Raw genomic sequence first — 23,476 nt, forward strand, 5'->3', positions numbered from 1 at the left:
CTGAGTCATAACGTGCGTTGACAGCTGTATAGTATTAGAAAGGGCTAGGGTTAACTATTAAATCAAATATTTATAACCTTTTAACGGTTTTTTTCGGTTTTGTTTGTTGAATGCACAGATACTTGTCGCCAGCGCTAGAACAGACAGAGGCACGAGCAGATTGCGCCTCTAATGACTTCCAGGTAAACATCATCAGCTATTGCATGACCAAAAAAAGATCTCGCCTGGAATTCACTCGAAGTGTTGACGCTTTGGCTAAAAAAATATAAGTAAGGTTGGGAAAAATGGGCTGCGACCGCTTAATTGTTGTGCGAACTTTATGATCTGACCTGCCGCCCTCTAACTTAGCCCTCTAGGCTCTCTTGTTTGTTGTCCTTTCGCGATCCGCGATTGTAAAACTTTTGTTTAGCCTTGCAATTGTTTTACTATGTTTTGTTTGGGCATTAAGGGGTTTTTTGTTTAAACTGCCCATTGCCATAACCATAACCAGTTCGAGGACAACTGTAGCGGCTGCTATTAAGCCTGATTTTTCCTGGTTGCCTCGCTCTGTCTGGCGGTATGTGTGTGAAATTTTCCATTGTGTCAACTGAATGCTTTTCTAATTATTTCAGGCCCACTGTGCAGTTTAGTTTAGTTTTGTGTTTATGCCGCACCCATGATCAATGAATGCGCTTTTTAGTCGGGAAGAGTCTGACTTCTTGGAACTACAACGGATTACTCAATCAGTAATGGAAGCTAACGGTCAACGGCAACAGCTGCTTTGGTAGAAAGGTAAAAAGTATTTTGTTCTTTTTAAATATCATCTGAGAAACATTTGTCAATTTATTTAACTGCGTAAATTTAATTTAATACTTATATTTCCTGCCTTAGTAACTTATTAACCATATGAATAGTATTATTGTAAAAAAAAGTTGTTGCCCATTGTTTATTTTATTTGTTTTATAAGCTATTAATGATTTGTTGATTTGGTACATCGATAAGTATTTTTTATTCTATCATAGTTTTATATTTGTCTTTTTCTTAATATTTTGTTTCCATATTTGTGCAATTCATTAACTATTAAATTCTTAATACATATTGTATCATTTTAAGCGTACAAATGTACAAAAGAAAAACTAAGTTCTTCGATATTTTCATTGTAATCTCCTAATGATTTTCCCATCACTTCCTGCAACTTGCGTTTTCCACTCTGATTTATAGCCAATCTATAAACTATGATCAGGCGTTATATAGCAATTTGTATTAGCGTTGCAATTGCTTTACAAATAAAAACCGAATACCCATAAATCAACTATAAAACTCTTCAAATCGAGACATTAAAGCATAGATTGACTATTATGAAAATGGCCAACTGCTCAATGAATTGCTCGCTATAATAATAAATACTATCCGTAGTTATGGCATTACAAACATGAGTTTACAGCCACTAATTGCATAATGCAGTACACACCCTCCCAGCCCCGCATACGTGCTACACGCCATGGAATTTGCTTAATTAGGCGCTGCCAGCGGCAATTGTAGCTTAGACAACAAATCGAAGTTGGTTGTAAAGGAAACCGGGGTCTTTTGCCTGTAAAGAGTCTCTAGAAGGCGGAGCCTATCTGCCAGCCATGACGTACGCGAGCGAGATAGCAACAACAGGCGCAACAACATAAGCCATCTTGAATTTCAAACTCGCAACGGAAATGAGGGTTAACAACAAAACAACAAGCGCGCCTAGCAGCGTACGCGTGCGAGCGAGACAACTAGCTGGCACACACACGAGCGGCGGGTGGGTGTGTGCAACACTTGAGCTGCGGGTAAAACGAGCTCTTTATGGTTTGGCCTTTTTATCAGTTGCCACGCTCGTTGCTTTCATTACGTTTTCGACTGCGGTTCATGTCGCAACAAGCCAGACGCAACGGCAGTTGATAAAGTGGTACATCTTATAACACAAAAAAAAAAAAAACGCGAGTGTTTGAATTCAATTTTGAATTTAGCGTAATTAGCTAAAACAAGAAAAAAACCCAAAAGCTAGATCGATCAATTGGCAATCGATAATTTGAACAGTGAGCAAAGGAGAAAGCGCGCACAAGAAGGAGTGACAAAAGATTGCGCAAATTGTGACTGCAAATCAACAAAATGTGCAAATGAACATTGAAAAAAAGTGCAACAAAGACAACTTACACAGCAAAGAGTGTAAAAAAGTTCATAATATATCAAAGCTGCAAATAATACACTGCAATTAATTAGCATTGCAATCTAACCTCAAAGCGCAAAAGGAATACAACTCAAAAACAAAATGGTATCACACTATTATAATTCACTGCCCTACACGCAAAAGCACAGCGCTGCAAACTTGGCCTACGCCTCGGCAGCCGCCGCTGGCCAGCCCTGGAACTGGACACCCAACTACACGCCGCCAAATCATCAATTCCTGGGCGAAGTGGACTCGCCGCATGCTGCCCATCATGCCCATCAGATGTACTACAGTCCACATCATATGTTCCATTCCGCTGCAGCGGCCGGCGCAGGAGAGTGGCATTCACCCGCTTCGAGCACAGCGCCAGGCGATAACTTTGCCCACAATCCTGTGCCCACAACGGCGCATCAGCTCATGCAGCATCATCATGCGCACATAAGCAGCGGCTTGGCCAGCGGTGGCAGCAGCAGTTCCGCCAGCTCCGGCAGCACCAGCTCGCCTGTAGTGGGTGCAAGCGCTGGCGCCACACAGCTCAACGAAACCAATGGCAGCATTGGCGCAGAAACTGCAGCACACCAGCATCATCAGCAACAACAGCAGCAGCAGCAGCAACAGCAACTTGCTGCTGAGGGTTTGCCATCGCCACCAATTACTGTGTCGGGCAGTGAGATTTCAAGTCCGGGTGCGCCCAATTCAGCATCGTCGCCGCATCACTTGACTCATCATTTGGCAACAGCGGGCAGCAATAACAACAACAACAACAGTCCCTCGACACACAACAATAATAACAATAACAACAGCATTACGGCCAACAACAATCATCGCGGATCGCCGGCCAAGGCGCAGTACTACGAATGGATGAAGAAACCTTCATATCCCGCACAGCCACAACCAGGTAAGCTCCTGCTCTCTTTTTTATACTTTGCGGGTTTTCCCGCACTCGTAACAAGACGCTGCATTGTCTCTGGTCCGAAAGCTCGTGCTGTTCGCGCTTCAAGATTCGGTAGAAAACATAATTTTATAGCTCCCCAATACTCAATTTGCCTGCGTTCGAATCATAAAAATCAAATGTTTTGAGGCTGTTTTGATTTTACAGCTCTTTGCCTTGATTTATGTACCTGCGCTCACCCCTTTTAACTCTTCACCCCTGGCTGACTAAAAAACTTGTTGACTATGTTGACTAATTTCATGTCGTAAATCAATTTGACTATTAAAAATCAAAAATATTTCAATGGGGCCTGATCAAGAAGTCTTTTTGACTTTTGCCGTATGCTAAATACAAATACAAATGCACAAGTAAATGGGAATAATAAACAAGAGGCTTGAAACTCTCACAGCAATTAGCGCTGCGTAGACAGTAGTGGCTAAAAATATTGTAGACACTTGTTCAAAGCAAAGAGTTCAATTAGAAATTAAGAGCTTAGCCTCCAAGGTTGTGCAATTAACGCAGCTAAAACAAATAATAAATCAATTTATTTATAATTCAGGCGTGTCGCATTGAAAACAATCAATGGCTTTGTTAACTCAAGCTCAAGCTGTTACTATTAATTTGACCACAACTGTTTGCTTTGTTGTCTTGCGCTTGCTGCACTTCTTCCCACCTACGCTCTCTCGCTCTCGCTCTCAATTAGCGTCAGCAATCAAAAGCTCATTGCCGAATTTTGTTGTGCACTTTTATCAAGCTGCGCTTTGGTACTTTTATATCTTATTTTGTTTACTTTGCAACCTTAGCATTCACACTGAAAAACGTTAAACACAAATTTACATTCACCCAAACCGCAAGCAAATACAACTCGGCGCTCTCTTTGCACACACACACACACACACAGAAAGAGAAACAAACACACACGTGCATGAAGCGCTTACAATTTATGACCCCCCCTACACGGTGTTTGGCATTCGAAGTCGACGACGTTTTCGATATCGACGCATATCCATTAAGCCCATAAAATCTGTTGGCATGCAATTAACGTTTATTGCACCGCCGTTGTAGCTGTTGTTATTTAATCCTTTAGCGGGTCAAGATGACAAATTAAGATTATGTGCATTTTATTTATTACGCATACGTACAAATTTATACTATAAATAGTAAACAAACAAGCAAGCGCCATTTGATCAATTGGATTCATTTTAAGCTTTGAAATTTTCACTGCGAAAAGTTTTTGACATTAAATCTACACTTATTTTTAATGGTCTACGTGTTTCGTAGGGATCTGAGGTATGTTCATTTTGATAGAGCTCGACATATCCGCACTTGGTATTGGCTTTGGTCATAAACCTTTTTGTTGTTGTGGCTTGTACTTTTGTTATTTTTCGCGATTAGATTAGCGCGACTTGCGTGGATGTGGATGAAGGCCTGGTTATACTAACAGGTCTATGGCATGGGGCCACCTTTGTCAAATAAACCCGCCCCGACTGTCAATATGTCTCTTTCTATTTTTCTATATAACTACAGATATACTTTTTGGGCGTTATGTGTATCAAAACGTGTGCGTTATCTCAAAAAGTACCGTACCCTGGTTATGGGCAAACTGATAAGCGAGAATATTGATTAAAACAATATAGCCCATAAACCAATAAAAATAAAAATTAGTATTACTTCCAATAAAAGCTAAATAGCGACATTTACGATCAAATCTTTGCCAATCATTATTAACAAAAAACCCATAACATTATTTCGCATTACCTAAAAATTTTCAACCGCAACTCGAAAATCTAACCTCCCCTATACAAACATATATACATATATATACTTTTTATATGTGCACAGAAATTACCGATAAGCGCAAATTGGATTTCCATTGAGTTTTTATATTTTTTCGGAGTTATCAACAATTAGAGGCGTAAGGTGTTGGTGTTGGTGTTGGGTTGGGACTTAATATGTCTTTATGTTTTCATCAGCATGGGCATAAAACTTAATGCCACATGACACATTGAGATTTAATATGTCAATATGCACAAAATTTATTGAACTGCAGTATCAAGTTGATATAATGAGTGTTTGTTAGAATGAAAGTGGAGCTCACAATATAATTGACAACAATATTTTATCTGAAAAAAATTATAGTAATGCTTATTAGAAAGTAGATAGAATTATATTACTACAAATGTTAAATCTCAATAGAGTAAAACTTATTAACGTTCTTATAACTTATTGTCACCTAGCTTTTTAGCGAGTGTCTACTGTATATGCGACTTGCACAGCTCATGAAGTGAGTGCTGTCTATGTTAGAGACGCATAGATTTGAGCTGCTCAGATGTCCAACTACGAATTGAAATGATTATAGCTATAGAGTAGTGGCACTCACACAAACAAAATGCACCTAAATATAAACGACAATAGTATGATAAGCCATTAAAAATGGCTGGCCACTAGCTGCTGCAGTTAGAGTTGAGCCCACCCAACAGCGCCAACCCCCCCTCGACTATGTGTGCTGTCGATCGTTATCAGCACCTATCAATATTTAGTTTTTTTCTTTTTCGTTCGTGTCAAAATGGAAGTCTGTCGATGGGTTACCCATAGAACTATAGCCTAGGTTGGTGGACATAAGCGACATAGCGTCTGACAAACGTTTGCCCATGATTGACATGACAGGATTAGCGCAGTCTCTAACTCATTCGCTCGCTCGCTCTACTCCACACTCTGTGCTGTGACATTGCTGGCCACAATTTGCTTTGGCATTAGTTGTTTAAATAAATGAGTGTGTGTGTGCGTGTGCTGTGTTTATTTGTATTGGCATTGATATTGGTAATAACAGAAATTTGTTGCTCGCCTAAGTAACCTTAAAGCCTTACATGTGTCTACTATAAACACATTTATTTACCTATATATGTTGAATTGAGTTGTTATACAGAATGTTCAATATTTAAGCACTCGATGTAATGCTCGAGGCGCCCTGGATATCTAGAGCTTTACCATTAATTTAATAGAAGTAATGCGTTTAAGTTTCTTGACATAGGTATTGCTTGGTATTTCTTTTGATATGCATATGCTCGAAACTTAAAGTTAAAGCTTATATATGAAAAAATATATATGTCTGATTAAATTGACTAAATCTGCTTTGGGTATTTATTATTTGTGTAGCTAATCGCTAAAAACAATTATGAAAGCATTTGCTTCTAGTCATAAACTAAAAATGTTTCAAATTATTAGTTAAGACCGCAAGTCAATTGTCAATCAAAAAAAAATTACGCATACGCCAAGTATTTTTAGTATTTATAAACAAAGTGCCAGCCAGCACTTTTATAATGCTTAAGCTTACTGATTGACTGACTGACTGACTGGCTGGCTGGCTAAATGTCTGATTGATTGATTGGCTGTTTGACAAACTGTCTAGTGGGGAAACGTGTCCAGCTTAGTGTGCACACGTTTCGCTTCTGTTGAAATTGCGGGTGATTCTTTTTATGGCCAAGATTCGCTCGCAGTGGCGTTGCGTATAAACAGCCCCCCATATATATTATGCCGTTAATCGCTTAACAATACAATAAAGTAGCAATAATTATAAAAAACTAAATTAAATGTTTCATTTGGCGCAACGGCAAATAAAAAAAAAATATACAATGCATATTCGTCGTCGTCGTAGTATATGGTAGCAATATTTTGATTTTTATTTTTATGCGCCACACTTTAATAATTAATGATTATTATAGTCGTCAATATGCGATTTAATGCTCATTAAATTTCCCATTGCTGTGCTGTGATTACCTCAAGTAAACAGCTGAACTATGCAAATATTTGAGCGCACGTTTGACCTTTATGTGGCTAAGAAAAAGCAAAAATAAACACATTTGAAATAGATAAGAGAGTGCGAATGCTAGCTAGAGACTAGAAAATTTATAGTTCACACCGCAGCTGAAGTAGATACAAAATTTATTGCATATTACCTTTGCTGGCTTTAATATTTTTATGAAGCAAACAATTATAAATGATAATTACCAATGGTGGCTTATTTAACTTATGGCAAATAGGGGAAAAATGCAAAATGTGTTGATGTAGGACTGTATATGGGTATTTTAATCGAACTTATTTTTAGCATAAGAAATATGTTAATGTAATAAATGTAATGTAACTTAATAAACTTTCGCAGAGCTATGCAGCACACCCATATTAGAGGATCTCTCAGAGTTGCTGGACGCAAGTGGTAGGCCATTAATTCTTCCATACAATTAGTATTATATTTGAATTTATATGCCAAAGTTTTCTTTCGCTAATTTCTGTTGTTGTTCTTATATTATGCCTGCTAGTTGTTGTTGTTGTTATTTTTTTTGTTTCTTTTGAGCTTGCATGTGCCGCTCATAAATAAGCCACAGTCATATATCGTATATATGGATTGTAAATGTTTATTGCATGACCCGTCAGTCGCATTCAAAATAATTAACGTAAATTTGAAAATAATTTTTGCCTTGCCACAATTTATGGCCTTTAATGGCGGACTTGGACAACGACTTTGACTTGACTTGACTTGGCAACCATTTTCTAAATAAAGGAGAAGAAACCAGCTATGCCACTCCCCGCTTGGCATTAGCTCAAGTCATAAAACTTGGCTCGCAAGCCAATGGCGTGTTGGCCATGCCACATCCTAACGCAAGCTGCAGCTGCCTGCGTCTCTCTCACTCTCCCACTCTCTCTCTCTCGGCTTGCGTGTGCCACATTTGGCTGCGGCGGCACGTACGTGCGGCATTCGTTTGTTGCACGCGATCTGACAATATTTCTCTTCTCCATTTCCTGCTGTGGCATTTATAATGCTGCGTGCCAGGGCGCGGCTTTCATTTGGAGCGTTCGAATAAGATTGGGGATCGCATACGAGTATGCATATATGCATGTAATAAAGCTGCCACATCATGTCGTCGCCATTTTGAATTGTAGCTGCAACAATTTACATAATACGAATGCGCCTCTCTGCCTTAATTTTGTTATTAAAGTTTGTTCACACACACGCATTGAAATTTACAACAAATAACATTTGCAGGCACTAAGGTGGTAAATTTAGCACAAGCAAAAAAAAAGAAGAGCAAAATAAACGTCAAATCGAATCAAATGATTTTATGATGTAATTTGAGCTAATATTTACGATATAACAGCAGCTAAAACAGCAGCAAAATGCCAAATAAATGTTATTGTTATATTGTCGCTTGGGTGGTGCTGGCTGCTAGCCCTGGCCTCTCTTTAGTTGAGCTCTGTTTCCTCTTAGACTGGCACATTTATGATGCTGTGACCCTCCAACTCTCACACAAACACAGACACACACACACACACACACAGCTAGAGAAAGCGCACAAAATATATTTGCTCAACTTAAAGTTTGAGCTTTGCTTTTGCCTTTGTGCAAACGCAAAATCTGAGCAGCGCAGCAGCAGCGACGCTTATCCCAAGAGAGCCATAACAGAAATTGCAGCTGTAACGCAAAGAGAGGGGGAGTGCGCTCTCAAGCTCTTAAGCTAAAGTTTTTCGTAGCTGGCAGCTTTAATTTCGGAATTTAAGTGCGAGTGCAAGCGCAAGCGAGAGAGCAAGAGCAGGTAACAAATGTTTCCCAACAGATTTAAGCGAAGAGTGGACCTTGTCAACGCTGCCTTAACGAAACAGATAAAGATGTGTTACAGTTACAGTTACAGTTAGCAGTGACAAATTAACGCGCGCGGCAGGGGCGCTCTTTATTTAGAAGCAACCACCGCAACCACTGTCCATAACTAAATAAGTGTAACTGTTGTAATTGTTGTGATTTGCCCGCTGGGAGCTGCACACACACATAATTGCGGCAATCTAATTTTTGAGACAACAGCTGTTGAATATATAAAAAGTAAGCTCACCGCACTCTTACGTTAGAAATTTACAAGTCAATTTGTTTGGCTGCGTTTATTTATGATTTAAGTTTTGTTCCATTTTCTTAGCACTTTAAAGCCTAAACAACAATTGGCATTTGTATTGTTTGCACATTTATTGCCTTTGTCGGCATTTACAGTTATGTTGCACTATTACACTGCGCTACATAATTATGTTTGCATAATTGCCAAGCAGTCAAGCAGCAGCAAAAATCAATCATATCATAAATGATTAGCATATTCGATTTAAAGAAAATGTGTACTTTGTTCGACAGTGTATATTGTTATTATAGACATGAGTATCAATGCACTCGATATGCAGCCAAACAGCCATTAAAGCTTATCGACCAAGCCGCTGGCACAACTCTGATTCCCAACTCCAACTCCAACAACTCTACTTGGCTGTATGTTTATATAGACCTCAACTGGGATTAAGTTACCCATAGTGCGTGCATTTGAACTATGCCGACAGCAAATGCGTATGCAATTGATACAACAACAATTTGTAAGCATTACAAATAAGAGCAGGACAGACATATCAAATCAACTCTGCAGCTTCGAAAGAGCGCAGAGCGCCGCTTTGCTAAGCTCAATTTTTAAAGAGAGAGTAGTGACTATGCTTAAAATTTCAACTGCGTAGGCGAGCGTCTTTTGTTTGTCTTATATAAATTACTCAGCGCCAGCGCTGCAGCGTTTCTACTCTACAATGTGACAAAGTCATAAAAAAATGTCACACCTTGTTTTTTATTTTTTATTTAATTTCTTTTCACATACAATTTATTTAATTACAAATAAAATGTGCGTCTGCTTTTTAAGCCTTCTATATATTTTATTCTCTTTATAATATTTTTTGGCAAAGCTTACATAAGCTAGCTTAAGTTTTCAACTTTTTCTTTGACTATTTACATTTACTCAACTGATCTTTCACATTTTGTCGACTCTGGCTGTGGCATATCTTATCAGATTTTGTACTATTAGTTTCACAGCCAGAGATCTTGCAAAAGATTCTGTTTACTCGAAACTGATCCACATTAGTTGCCTAGAAGTGTGCGTATTTATTCTGTGTGCAGATAATAAAACACTCAGTCTGCTTAAAGTTTTTATAGTTTTATATATGGTATACACTATTTATTGGATTATGGTTATGACCGTGAAGGTCAGACAGCAACAATAACAATGACAATCGTACGAATAAAGACACCTCTATTTGCTAGTGTATGTGTGTGCTCTAGTTTAGACAGTTCTTCGCTGTTCTACTTTAACTTATTAATTATCTTGCTGAGAGAAATTGAAACTGCCAACAGATAATGCTGGTGTGGCATAGATTATAACTTCAACTAGGTGCTACAAGCTATATATTTAACAGAGCGGCTAGTAAAATAATTTAAGATTTAGATATATATATATATATATATATATATAGGAAGAGTAATAAGTTGCTAAAACTTTTTGGCGCTTGCTGTAATCGAGAGAGATTTTATTTATTTATTCCGATAGCTTTTCCTTTTATTTCTACAATTATTTTATATATTTTTCTAAAATATCTTTACATGCTTAAATATATATTTTTTTGTTCACATTTAAGTTCCCGCTGAGCTGATTATGACGGCTGACTGTCATATAATCTTTTACTATTTGCTTTGGTCTTAAAATTAATATTATTATTTTTTGCCTGTTAATGCTGACAAATATTTGTGCACTTCCTCAAATCCGAGGCTGGCAACGCTAAGTCTTTTCAAACAGTCTTTGGGTTTATCAGCGTTAGGCGCGCATTATGGCCAACACTATAGGCCAACTTATCAGTGCTAGAAACACACGCGCCTAGCCAAAAAAAAAAACAAAAAGCACTTTAGTTGAAATCGCAACAAGTTGGAAAATTTTAAATTTATTATAAGACAAAATAATAGAAGAAAGCACACCTTAAGTTAAGAGTTTAGAGCAGGGGAAAGACAAACTTTGATGATGATGATGATGATGAGGACAAGACAGCAAGAACTGTTATAAATTCAAGTCTAAACAAAAGTGTAAAAAATAAATACAAATGCGAGAGGGTTGAGATAAGCAAAGGCAGCAACAATTATATAAAACAAAAAATGATAGTTGGAAAATTCTTGGGAAAAGCTTAAAAATAAGCATTATATAAACGCTTAAAAAAGACTTTGGCAAAATTCTGCTTAATTAGCTGAGAGTATGAGAGCAAGAGAAAGTGCGAAAGAGAGCCAAAGAGCAGGTCATATATCAAGCTAGGTGTAGCGCATTTTAAGGTCTTTAACACCTACACTTATGCCAGTTACACACACACATGCATGGCCACTTATCATCTGTGAAAATATTTGTATGTTTGCTTGTTTGTTTGCTCGATTTTAATTGTGGTTAACAAACGCTACATAGAAAAATTAGAGCAAAATCCCAGACCAAAAAAAAAAAAGATTATTGTTTGCCTTTCAGCCTGAAGATTGTGTGTAGCTGTATCTGTGTGTGTGTGTCTGTGTTTATCACGTAAGCAGATCTAGCTACATTATAGTCCAAAGCAGCTTTACGTGCATAACACGATCCCGTGGCCTTTTTCATGCCTTTGGAGTATTCTCTGCTTCTTATGCTGTTGTCATTTTATTTGAATTTTGATTGACTAATTGCGCAGCGAGCGCCATGGCCCCTGCCCCCAAGTTTCTTAACTCTGCAAGGTGTTGACTAAAAGGTGGGTGGGGTGGGTGGTGCATGTGATGTTTACCGCATTGAAATGTCAGCGCGCTGTGCTGCGCTGTCTTCAGTTTTGAGATACTTTATGGCATATCTTAATTCAAATATTGTCAGCGCTGTATGCTCTGCTGCTTCAAACTGATCTGTTTGTGCAACTGACGCCAGCGTCAGCGAGTTACTCACCCACTATGGAAAGTCATTTGCTTTATATATATTCAATGCATGTGGCTTAATATATTTTTATAGATTTATTGCATGCAGCTTTCATTATAATTTAAATGCTATGCCCTACTAATTTGCTTTGCTTTTTGCTTGCAGGCAAAACACGCACCAAGGACAAATATCGCGTCGTCTACACGGACTTTCAGCGTCTGGAGCTGGAGAAGGAATACTGCACATCACGCTACATCACCATACGCCGCAAGAGCGAGCTGGCGCAAACGCTGTCGCTGTCGGAGCGGCAGGTGAAGATCTGGTTCCAGAATCGACGCGCCAAGGAACGCAAGCAGAACAAAAAGGGCGATCCGAATGTAATGGGCGGAGTGCAGCACACGGACTACAGTCAGCTGCTGGATGCAAAGACGAAGCTGGAGCCGGGCCTGCATCTGCAGCATCCGCTGCACTCGATGAATCCAATGGCTGCCATGAATATACCCGCCATGCGTCTGCATCCGCATCTGGCGGCGCACAGTCACATGGCCGCGGCGGCAGCGGCGCATTCGCATCAGCTCCAGCATAGCGCCGTCGGCGTGGGCACGCTCTCAATGTGACATGACTATAACAGCGGCTATAACAACAACAATAATAATAATAATACTAATAATAATCATAATATTATTAATAATAATGTCGTCGAGGGCAGCTATGAAGCTTATGCAACATGTCCTAGTGAATTGGCAGTGGACTTGGCTTAGGGGGCAAACAACCAACAATAACAAACAAACAAACAATTAAACAAACAGTTAGACTGTTTTTGTTTTTTAGGCAGCGCCGCCTCTGAATATTGCACGTTGTTAATTTTTGTGATTGTATATTCTCGTCTGGCGTACAACGCTGCCCCCCACCCCGCCTCGCCGCCTGTCCAAGCACAAACAAAAGATATATATATATATAAACTGCTTAAATTTTGTAAAGTTATAACATTTTAATTTTAATTGTCTGTACTTTTTTTGTTTGTTTACTGTGCTAGCTTAAAAAAAAAACACACACAAATGGATTTGATTATAAAATAATATATTAAATATAAATAAATAATTTTTACTTTATGTATGTCTCTAAAGCCGCCGCGAGTTTTCTTTGTTTTTTTTGCTAAACTCTGGCTGCAACATTTTGTAAATATGTATGTAAACACACACACACACAGCAGTTTTAACGTTTATTACCTTTAATGCCGTAATAACAATTAGTTGTTAGTTTAGTTTATAATGTAATTTGAATTTAATGTTAATAAACAATACAAGCAAGCGCTACAAATGCCACAAATTTAATCAACTTAAACTTAAAAGAAACACACACACACACAAATATTTAAACATATCAGCAATTGTACGCACTTAATTTAGATCAATTTTTGACAGCAAATTTATTTATGCTTGTATGTAAACAACAAATACAAAATCCATTGAATAATAAAAAACTATTGCAATTAAAACTAAGCATAAATATGTTTTATAATTTGGATAGCAATGGTTGCTATGCTCCACCTACAGTTGTTAACTGTCGTTGATGTTGATTTTGTTGTTCAGTTAATTTCGCCTACGCCTTTGACGCCATTGATGTTAATAGTGCTTGCTCTTTTGCACTCATTGGAGTGCGACAAGTTGGGGTGGGTAACCTTTCTGCTGCCTTGGAGTGGGCAATTCAAGCTTTGGGCATGACTCACAAAAGGTTTTGTTAGCATTTCCTAATGCAGTTGAAATATATAGACCTGATCTTGCATGCTGTGATTGATTTATGCTGCATTCTTTTTAAAAAATATAATTTTCTACCACTTTTTTAGTAGATTTCAAAAGCGACAACTATGTATGTTATATAGAGAGGAGTAAGGGTATAAAAGAAAAAAGTAGATTCCATAAAAGTATAACGAAAGAATTTTCACAGCAATAAATGCATAAAAGTCAAATATCTTATACTTTACTATGCTAAATATATGACGATCTATCGATATGCCATACAAATTTATCATCTTTTGCATTGAGAGCTGCCCCCATTGTCAGTCGGACTAATAGAGACATACCGAAAACAGCTTGACTGTTGCAAATGCAGTAAAATGAAAAAGAAAAGAAAAGAAGATGCTCTTTGAAAAGTTTGAAACGGATACGTTACTTTTTGCTGGCTATCATAAACTTTTACGATGGTGCTGGTGATGCAGAGGGGTGGAGAGGGGACAGCTGTAAGCAGCAGTAACGTTGATTGGATTGAACTGCCCTCGCCGCTGTCTATCTCTTGTGTGTTGGGTGCCAATTAAGAGAGTCCAGGCAAGGCTGCAAGCAAGCAGCCGCCATGTCATAAAACTTTTTCCGTTTCGTGAGTGATCTTAAAAAGATCAGTCCAGAGGCATGTTTATGGCTTGAAGAAGCCAACTGCATTTCCAAAGAGCGCTTGTAAATCACTCCAAATGCAATGGGGAATTAGAAATTGAAAACTGTGCTCTCTCTCTCGCTCTCGCAAACAAAATGGCGCATTACATGTAAGTTGTGAATTCTGTGTAAATTGTGTGTAATGCAGTAGCCGCGGCTAAAGTCAAACATTTCAAGTATTCGTTACAGCTGGCTGCCAAAAAATAAAAATAAAAAGAGTTTAACTTCAATATCAAGAAATTCGGCATAAACACATGCAAACACGCCGACGCAAGTCACAATGCACATCGTCGTCGTCGTCCCCCGCCCGTCCCGTTTGCTCCTTTGCCTTTTGCGCATGTCCGTTTGCCTTAATTTTTTTAGCATGTAGGTGCGAAAATGTAGTGCATACTTCCTTTATCTGCATGCGGCATGCTGTTTGCTTAGCGCTTCGTATTTTATTTTTATTTTGGTTTTTTTTGCATTTCTTGCTTACATAAAAGTCAAAATATTGTGAATCCGATCGCCAGCGGAGTGAGCAAAGCAAACGTTTTTAGCAATCTTAAGTACACAACAACGATTTGATACGGTCTAAGATTCTCTGGCTATAAAATCCAGACAGGTTGTATATATTGTAGACGTTTCCGATTTTGTTAATCTGACGCTATTATAAATTAGCTCTAGAGCGAGTTCTCTTAAACTAAATATTGATAAGCTGCAATGCTCTTTTGCACTTTGATCATATGTTAGTAACATTTAATTAGCAATTATAATATGTAAAAATCTATGTACACTTCTTAGAAATAAATTTCTTAATTTATGTCCAGATACACACATACCATATGCATATATATCTTTTCAATCCGGTTGTTGTTTGCTTGTTTCAAGTTCAAAACTGACAGTTTGTGTCTTTTATGCGGGAGTTTGATTAACACAATTTTCTGTCTGTATTTTTATGGAAATTTAGCAACAAGTTTTATTAGTAAGCATGCACTAATTAAACTCCGTCTGTCTATTGTTTTTTTTTTTTCTGGCAGTTGTCACTTAATGTGACCGCATCGCTTGATAAATTGAATTTTTGTTGCTCTGTGGAGCAGTGGATCATAAAAGCCGCTAAAAGGTGTGGGCGATTTCACAAAAACAACACAAAGCAACAAAAAAACAAATACCACAACTCTGTTCGACGTGCGTTTGATTTGTTTATTAAATTGATTAGAGTGCGCCACAGTCGAGGCACGAGATTTCCATTTCAATGTGAGTGTGTAATTAATCGCAGCACTCGGCTTTTGTGTTAATTGACATTCTATCTGCTCGCTTTGCCATATTACATTGACTTAAATTTCGTTGCCAGTCCAAATAATTAGCAACAAACTTAGAAGTTGAAACTTTCAATATTCTGCCAACTCTCAAAAGCTGTTTGATTCTTGCGCGCACTTTAGTGCTGGCTAACTTCATCGCTGTGACAGTTTGAGAGTCTCAGTAGAAATGAAAGTTTGATGAGTTACGCTTGCTACACAACGCTCCTGAATCGAAATTTGTCTTGCTAAGTTACAGCTACAAAAGGTTGAAATTAAAAACAAAAGCAAGTTGGTTAGGTAGGTATTTACACCTTTCAAATTTAACATAACTTTGACAAACAAGTTTTGTAGTTAATAAACGTTTATTTTTCAAATTTTGATTAAAAAAATTGCGCTTACATTCGATGAATTCGATAGATATATCAATGATTTGAAGAAACTCTCGCTCACTATCGACTGTGTCGACTATCGATCGTCTTCCACCTCTAAACAATTTTGTGTTGTCATTGTAAATTTGGTTTATTCTTCACGTACCGAAATTCCATTAATTTTTACTCAAAATGGTAAGTAATCTAATAGAAAACAATTATATTTAATGCTGTACTATATGCGAATTGGTTTACAGAATCAGCAATCGCTTAAAGTGCGCCCTACAGATGTGCCTGTGCTAAACGCGTCCGGCCGGGCCGTGATGCCCACGGAACCCAATTGCCTGAGCCAACTGTCGCACATACATCGTCTGCGGGATTCCGAGCTAAACTACAATGAACACAAGTATAATCTGAACATGCAGATGCTGCGTAATCGCGAGGGACTGGGAGCACCCTTGAAGATGGGCATGGAACGCTTTGCAGCACGTCAAATTGGACGCCTGCCTTTCCTGCAGTCAAGGTAAGCGGTGTCTCACAATTGAGCTGATTAGTTATACATACAAACTACTTCAACTTACAGCAATATAATGGAAGATGTATTGACTGGACGCTGTGATGAAATCGCATTCGAGGACTTTTTGAATATGCCCGAATTCAATGAGAACATGCGTCAACCACATGCCGTCGTGGAAAAGTCCATGGGCATTTATATGTAATTAAAGCGAGTGCACATACATGTGATTATCTTCTAAGAAACAATTTTGGCTACAAATAAAATGCAAACTGGAAAAGAACTCGTTATTTGAGCCAAATGCGCGTTTATTTGTCATCAACATTTGCTAAATATATAAAAATTATACAATTTTTATAAAAAACAAAACGTATTTGCACTAAGAGCTAATGAAATATATTGGCAGAGCTTGATATTATTATAAAAATACGAAATGTATATTAAATTATAGACATGAATACAAAGTGCAGAGAAAGTTCGATTTTGCAACAAAAGCTGTCATTAAAATTAGATAAATTAAACATAATGGACGTATTCGTTTCATAAGATTACATGAGGCTTACATCCTTAGCACTTAAGGAAAGCAAACTAAATCAAAAAAGGCGGAGGGCATATTCGAAAATTATACAATATTGCATATTATACGATATTTAGTAGCATATAATGCTTGATTTGTGATAAAGATATTATAGCAGTTAATTGTAGTTGGGAAAAACTGTGCAGATGCTCCTAATATATCCAGTTGACAGGCACCCATTGTTCCTCATGACTCATCTGGTCCAGCGTTTCTACCACTTGACGGAACGTTTCATCAAAGTCCTCATTGACGATTACCATGTCAAAGTATTTCTCATATTTGCGCTGCACAAACGAGCTCTCCTCCACTGTTGAAACGAGATCGTCATCCTGCGGAAAATAATGATAAAGCGTAGATGTGTTAGGTGATGTATGTAGGTTCAAGCAAAGATCTATGAGCGCAATTAAACTGGCCTAGTGCAGGCAGGATATATGCAATACATAACATTAGATTGCGTTATTTATTTTATAAGCAGTTTTACCTCATATAGCGATGCCAGTGATTCGAGCGTACGAGCGCGTCGGGAGCTAAAGCGTATGGAGCTTTGACGATCAAACTGCAAGAGGGATTACAAATTAACTATAGGATTGGTGCAACTAACTAACTAGGTGTGTGCTAAACATACAGATAGATTTCTATTGGAGCCTGTAGCACGACGATCGGCATAGATGGTCTTGAGCTGATCCATGCCGGGAGCGGCTACAAATATAACAAATGGCATCAATTCCTGGCTATTGTGCAAAATTTTCAAGGCATTCGGAGCACAGTCCAAAATGCACATGCGTCCGCTATTAATGACATCTTTAATTGACTGTAAATGTGTGCCATATAGATTGCCATTGTGTTCGCCGTACTCGAGAAACTCGTTTTGCTTAATGGCCTCCTCCATTTCCTCGCGATCCATAAACCAGTAGCTAACGCCATTCTCCTCCAAGGCACGCTTAGGACGACTGGTGTCTGCAAGTTAAAGGCAAGCTTTTAAATAATTGAATTTCTATGATTAGCTGCAGTTGCTTACGTGGAATAACAGCCCCAAACTTGTCCACATCGCTGTTGATCAAACGATTCTTGAGCGTGCGTCTGCCCACACCAGAGACGCCAATGAGCACCAAGGTTTTCCTGCGGAATGGCGGCATGCGTGTCACCTCCTCATACAGCAAGAGCTCTGCCTTGTCGAACTCGCAATTGGCCACTGAGCGATACATGGTCTTACGCTTGCGCTTGGATATCTGCAGGGAGTGTTATTGGCGCTTTTATATAATAACAATGTTTATAACTTTAGCACATACCCTTGTGCCGCAAATGCCAATTTTATGCACATAATCCGCCTCGGGCGCTACGTAAGCCTTGCGCCGTTCCTCCAGCTCCTGCGATGGCACTAAACCAATTTTGTCCGACTCCGCTGTTATATTCTTTGCCTGCCACCAGTTGGGATCCTTTACGTTGATAATCTGTTCAAAATTAAGTTATATATAAATGGTATACTCAGTCGATATATATAATTATTAAATGTTAAGCTTACTTGCAATATATCGCCTGATTTGAATGGTAAGCCTAGATCCCGGCAAGGCAATAGCGAATCCTCCGAGGGGCTATATGAGAATAGCGCGCGCATGTAACACTAAATGTTGAGTGATGTTTATTATTAATAAATTATTAATGTTTTTTTATGAATTTAGTATGGTGTGCTGGACGATTTACTTACTTAATTGCAGGAATTTTCAAATTTGATTAGAGCTATAGAAGGTTTGGAATTTAGACTTTGTTTAAGAAACTACAACAAAATGAACATTTGAAGCGGACTTTGAGATTTTAAAAATTTATATTATAAGCATAAGCTAGAGCAAAATGTAAAACATAAAAACTGTAATCAAAAATTGTTGAAAATTAACAAAAACGATTGCGATTCTGATTACATTGAAGCTAATCTTAATGTATAAATCGATTGCAACTTTGCCTAAAGCAATAAATATCATTATTTCAAACTGGCTTAAAAAAATTCCAGGCAAAAAAGTGTAAACCACATAAAGATTAAAAAATAAACGCCACACACAACTTACCGTTAGTTTCTTGCCAGATTCAAGATTTGTGATCCCATTCTGTTTTACCTGACCCCCACTGACCGTATAGCGAGCGCTTTTCATTTCCTCGTCCACATTTGGGCCAATCTTAAGCGTTAAGTTCTCCTTGGCTCGCGACACTTCCACCTGCAGATCATCGGGCGAGCGTACGGCAACGCCATTGACTTCGAGTATGACATCGCCCACATGGAGCATGCCCTGCTTATCGATGACTCCGCCGGCGAGTATGCGTGCAACCACCAGCTGTTTGTACTCATCCATTTCGACAGTGAGACCCAAGGGCTGCTTGGGATCACGACGTAGCCCGACCATCTTAATAGTTTCCACGGGCATCTTGCTGTTTAGAATATCTTCCGTAAAGAGATAACCGCCTGGCGGACGTTGATTAGCGACTTCTAGTTTTGTTATTGAACCACCAGCTGCTTTGAAACGTTGCTCATATAATGCTCCTATTTCATCATGAGCGCGCAGCAAAGCCTGTAAGCAGAGTTAAAGAATTAAGAGCAGGCTTTTGCACTTGGGCTTGGGAGCGACTTACTCGAAAATGGGGTTGAGCCAAAAGCTTGGCAAGCTCACGCGATTCCAAACGCCTTGAGGGTGAAAATTTGCGTATGATCTGATCGCAGATTGGTTTGTTATTCAAATGCACGGGCAGAAAAGCGGGCACGGGCTGCGGCTCTGTCGGATTTAACTGCAAAGAAGCAAAGCGAGACGAGACGAAGAATGAGTAAAGATTGTCATGTACGCGTAATTAAATTAGACTCTTCGCATTAACTTGTGTGTGCTTTGGGGCGTTGGACAACTACAACTCACTGCCCTAGGTCAAGTCAACTTAATTGACAATACTTAATTGAAAGCTTGCGCATATTTTGGTTTTTGGCAGCTTCTGTCTCACATTTAACCTTTGTGCTGCTCCAATTTAGCTTGGGTCAGACTGAATTTAGGTTAAAGAGACTATTTTTTCTTGCATTTAATTGCTTGTCTTCCGGCTTGTACTATATTCTTTTGTTTCCATCCTCAGCTTGCATCTATATTTATTATTCTTATGTCGCTCTCGTCATTTCCGCCCACTCATGCAATATTTATGTGTGCTTCTAATTCGCTTTTTCTTTTCATTTGAATTGCTGATGACAAAACACACAATGAAATTTGCAATTGTGGAAAAAATACTGCTGCCTTTTCTTTTTGGGCGTGTTGGGGTTAAGCCCTTAAGTTTTGTCTCTAAGCAGCGCTTATTGTTTATTTATTTTTGCTGTCTCGTCGATATCGCATTACAGTTCTTCCGTATCCAAAGAAGCCCCACATGCAATGTTACCCATCTGCTATTCCTCGCTCCCTCACACATGCGTGTGCTAACTGTTATTGTTAGCATTAAGCTTTTGACTGGTTGGTTGCTAACGTAAAGGGCTTTCACCTCGCTTGGAACGTTTGTTGTCATAATAAAAAATTTAGACACACACCAACAATTACTAGTAGCATTCCAACAGGTAATTCTTAATTAGCAAACTTGCTTAATAATACACAACATGCTTAACAATGTAACTCTTGTTTTTTTTTTTAATAATTTTTAAACGTGCGAAGGTTAAGCAATTCTGACGTATTAACCTCAAAAGACGCATTTGACAAATTACTTAACTAAATAATTAGTTATAAACAATTATAAAGCTTGTTTAGTTTGTTGCTTTTTCGTTTTTATTTTTCACTTTTTATTTTTTGTTTTTGGAGCCACTCCCAAAGCGTTGAATTGAGCACAGCACAGCGTTCGAGCCACGAAAGAGCAGAGCGTGAGTTCGAAAGGTGTAAGTGTAAGTAGCTCTCTGTATGTGTGTGTGTGTGTGAGCCGTAGAGCGAGGTTCAGTTAGTTGGCGAGAGAGTGGGAGAGCGTGCAACACACACGATTTTGGGAAATGCCAAAACACAGTTAAGACGTTACACAATACGAATTGAGAGGGAGAGCGAGGCGACTTGATAGCCGCAAAGACTACGTCATCAAGCAGGGCTAAAATTCCAGTTAGCCTGGCTAAAATGTGGGTTTGTTGTTGACTGAGTAACCAAGGCAGCGGCGCACATACACAAAAATAAAAACACTTGCTCCAATTTAGCGCTCTATGCAATCACTGACACACATACGCGTGTTCTATGCAAAAACAATTAACTAAAGCAATTCAATTTAAACGTTTTCTTCAAGTTTTTACTTTTTAAGGCGTCTGTGAAAATAAAACAAAATGAGCGCGCGAGAGCGCAACAAGCTGTTGAATATACTGTGTTGTTGTTGTTGTTTAAGCCATGCTCAAATGAGCAACACACACACACACACACAAACACTTGTATATACAACAAAACGCGTTACAGTTCCGTTAACAGAACCTCACCTTAACACAGCTCGCTAGTAACTGACGACAAACTGACTTGGAATACAACTCTGGCTTGGGTGTGCATGTGTGTGAGCATGTGTGTGTGCTTGTGTGAGAGAGCGCTCGTGCGAGAGCACAAAAGCGGCAGAGAGCGCATGTAAGGGCTAGCGCCAGAATAGGCTAAGTGTTAGCTTTTTAGACTATGCATTAGTATGCGTGCTTAGGGCTTGTAATGTTACAACTGTACGCTGATGTTGTTAACAGCAAAACTCTCTTAACTTTTACCAATACTTGGTTATCTGCAATTGTTTTTTGGCCATAACTTATAAGATTAACGATTGGTTTGTTCTTACCCTGAAGCAACAAGTCCTTACAAATCAGAGAACTGCATTATTACATTTTAAAATTAAAATATACAACGCTTATAAGATACAATACAAGAATTCCTGAATTGAATAACGTTTGATATATCTTAGTTAAATACAACCAAGACTCTTAGCTACAGTAGCTTTTCCGAATTAAGGCGAGTATCTGTGTGTGTGTCTAAAGTCAAATTCGAGCGCTCTTTTGTATGCTCTTTGTGTTTTACTTTTTTGTACTCTTTGTTTTGGGGCTGCAGCTGCAACTGACACCGCATTAGTAGGCCAAGCACATTGTGGTTGTTGGCTTGAAGTTAAAGCTTGTACAAAAATTAACACATGCATGGCGCATTTTAGACATTTACTTTGAAAAAGATTTTCAAAACTGGTTTTTGTGGAGCCAGAGCTTTTGTTGGTTGCAACTTGTTTGTGCTTTTTATAGGCGTGTTTGCTGGGAAAATATTATTTCTTATGTTTGGCTTTTATCAGCAATGTCTCGTGACTTGTAACTTTAATCAAGTACTTTCACTGCCTTTCCCAACACACTAGGTAAATGTATATTCTAATTAGAAGCGTCACGCAAGGCGCGCATTTTGATTACATTTATATTGTGGTTTGTTATTGTTTTGGTTTATTTAATTTGCATTCGCGTGTTTGCGAGCAAAACAATCAAATATTCAAATGTGCAGACAAAATCAATAGATTTTTTCAAGATATATTCATAGCTAATTAATTCTTAGTGTTTAAACTATATTGAGGTCAAACATACAAAATTATAGTGTTAATTGCTGTGCCATAATAAGCAAATAACATAAAACAAAGCAAGTGTTTCGCACTTGAGCGCCTACAAAAGAACAAAACACATTTAATGTAATCATGCAAATTAATCTTAAGTGAAAGCTCAGCTAAAGGATAGCCCTGACCTTTTTTTTGCAAGCATAGCAAATGATGTAATAAAGAAAACACAAAACACACGCACATGTGATTTTCATCGATGAGTAAACAAAGATTTTTCTTGTCTGTGGAAAAACGTATGTAATTTTCTTATTGAACGTGTTGATGTGATGTGGTCTGCATTCTGGGTCATGCTCTCATAAACACAATGAAAGTTTGTATGTCTATCTTGGGTGTGCGTACGTCAACTTAAGATACATACCATAAGTTCCTTGAGTGGCGTTGAAGGATTGCTAAGCAATAGGCCCTTTAGAAAAATTTCATCCGTATCCGAAAGATCCGCAGAGTTGCGAAATGCAGCTTTAGCATTTAAAAGACAAATTTGTTATTTTCAAATTTGTAATCTTGTAATTGGTTGCGTTATTTTACCATTATCTGAAGCATCTTCTTCCCCATTTTTATTGTTATTGGCCAGCAATCCTTCCTTGTCCTGGCGCACACGACGAGAATGCCCACTCCAACGCACCATGTTCAAAATTCGTCAAAGGATTTTAGGCGTATGGGAAGACTGACGTCACTAGAGGAAGCACAATCACACAAACGCACACACAGTAAAATCACATACGCATTGGTAATTACTTTTGCTAATTTTGGCAATGCACTAACATATGTTTCTAAACAATTTGAATAATTATTCGTTATTGTACACAACGCGCACCCAACATTCCGGAACAGTAACACAAAAACAACAAGTAGCAAGCTGTGCTGCCAG

At 38.4% G+C, this 23,476-nt stretch overlaps 3 protein-coding genes across 5 annotated transcripts; 2 read left to right on the forward strand and 1 right to left on the reverse strand.

Annotated features, from left to right (window-relative positions):
- Positions 1-1,875: 1,875 nt before the first annotated feature.
- LOC108596213 (homeotic protein caudal) lies at positions 1,876-12,561 on the forward strand. The gene is made up of 2 exons (XM_017981742.1): positions 1,876-3,077; positions 12,020-12,561. Exons 1-2 carry the CDS (start codon positions 2,282-2,284, stop codon positions 12,469-12,471), a joined length of 1,248 nt encoding a protein of 415 aa, XP_017837231.1. The 5' UTR covers positions 1,876-2,281; the 3' UTR covers positions 12,472-12,561.
- Positions 12,562-16,012: 3,451 nt separating this feature from the next.
- On the forward strand, positions 16,013-16,722 carry LOC108607884 (proteasome maturation protein). The gene is made up of 3 exons (XM_017998988.1): positions 16,013-16,120; positions 16,183-16,448; positions 16,509-16,722. Exons 1-3 carry the CDS (start codon positions 16,118-16,120, stop codon positions 16,642-16,644), a joined length of 405 nt encoding a protein of 134 aa, XP_017854477.1. The 5' UTR covers positions 16,013-16,117; the 3' UTR covers positions 16,645-16,722.
- A 113-nt stretch (positions 16,723-16,835) lies between these two features.
- LOC108607882 (MAGUK p55 subfamily member 6) lies at positions 16,836-23,433 on the reverse strand. Of its 3 annotated transcripts, none has more exons than XM_017998983.2 (10): positions 23,134-23,433; positions 22,967-23,064; positions 19,636-19,788; positions 19,077-19,574; positions 18,539-18,637; positions 18,306-18,467; positions 18,035-18,245; positions 17,642-17,973; positions 17,498-17,572; positions 16,836-17,429 (listed from the first exon to the last, which is right to left on the reverse strand). In XM_017998983.2, exons 1-10 carry the CDS (start codon positions 23,231-23,233, stop codon positions 17,169-17,171), a joined length of 1,989 nt encoding a protein of 662 aa, XP_017854472.1. In that variant the 5' UTR covers positions 23,234-23,433; the 3' UTR covers positions 16,836-17,168. The 3 variants fall into 3 exon arrangements, with proteins under 3 accessions (XP_017854472.1, XP_017854473.1, XP_017854475.1); XM_017998984.2 differs by having other exon boundaries at positions 16,836-17,345; positions 23,134-23,429; XM_017998986.2 differs by lacking the exon at positions 17,498-17,572 and having other exon boundaries at positions 16,836-17,345.
- Between the last annotated feature and the right edge of the window lie 43 nt (positions 23,434-23,476).

The sequence above is a fragment of the Drosophila busckii genome, chromosome 2L, assembly GCF_011750605.1.
Source record: "Drosophila busckii strain San Diego stock center, stock number 13000-0081.31 chromosome 2L, ASM1175060v1, whole genome shotgun sequence".
Lineage (NCBI taxonomy): Eukaryota > Metazoa > Arthropoda > Insecta > Diptera > Drosophilidae > Drosophila > Drosophila busckii.

Bases quoted from the DNA above. Each gene is read 5' to 3' on its own strand.
- LOC108596213 (XM_017981742.1), top strand. From the start codon at position 2,282: ATGGTATCACACTATTATAATTCACTGCCCTACACGCAAAAGCACAGC. The intron at 3,078-12,019 runs GTAAGCTCCTGC...TTTTGCTTGCAG, and splicing joins TCCCGCACAGCCACAACCAG to GCAAAACACGCACCAAGGAC.
- LOC108607882 (XM_017998983.2), bottom strand. From the start codon at position 23,233: ATGGTGCGTTGGAGTGGGCATTCTCGTCGTGTGCGCCAGGACAAGGAA. The intron at 18,638-19,076 runs GTAAGTTGTGTG...CTCAACATTTAG, and splicing joins AATCTGGCAAGAAACTAACG to TGTTACATGCGCGCGCTATT. The intron at 17,573-17,641 runs GTATGTTTAGCA...TCCCTCTTGCAG, and splicing joins GCTCCAATAGAAATCTATCT to TTTGATCGTCAAAGCTCCAT.
- LOC108607884 (XM_017998988.1), top strand. The intron at 16,449-16,508 runs GTAAGCGGTGTC...TTCAACTTACAG, and splicing joins CTGCCTTTCCTGCAGTCAAG to CAATATAATGGAAGATGTAT.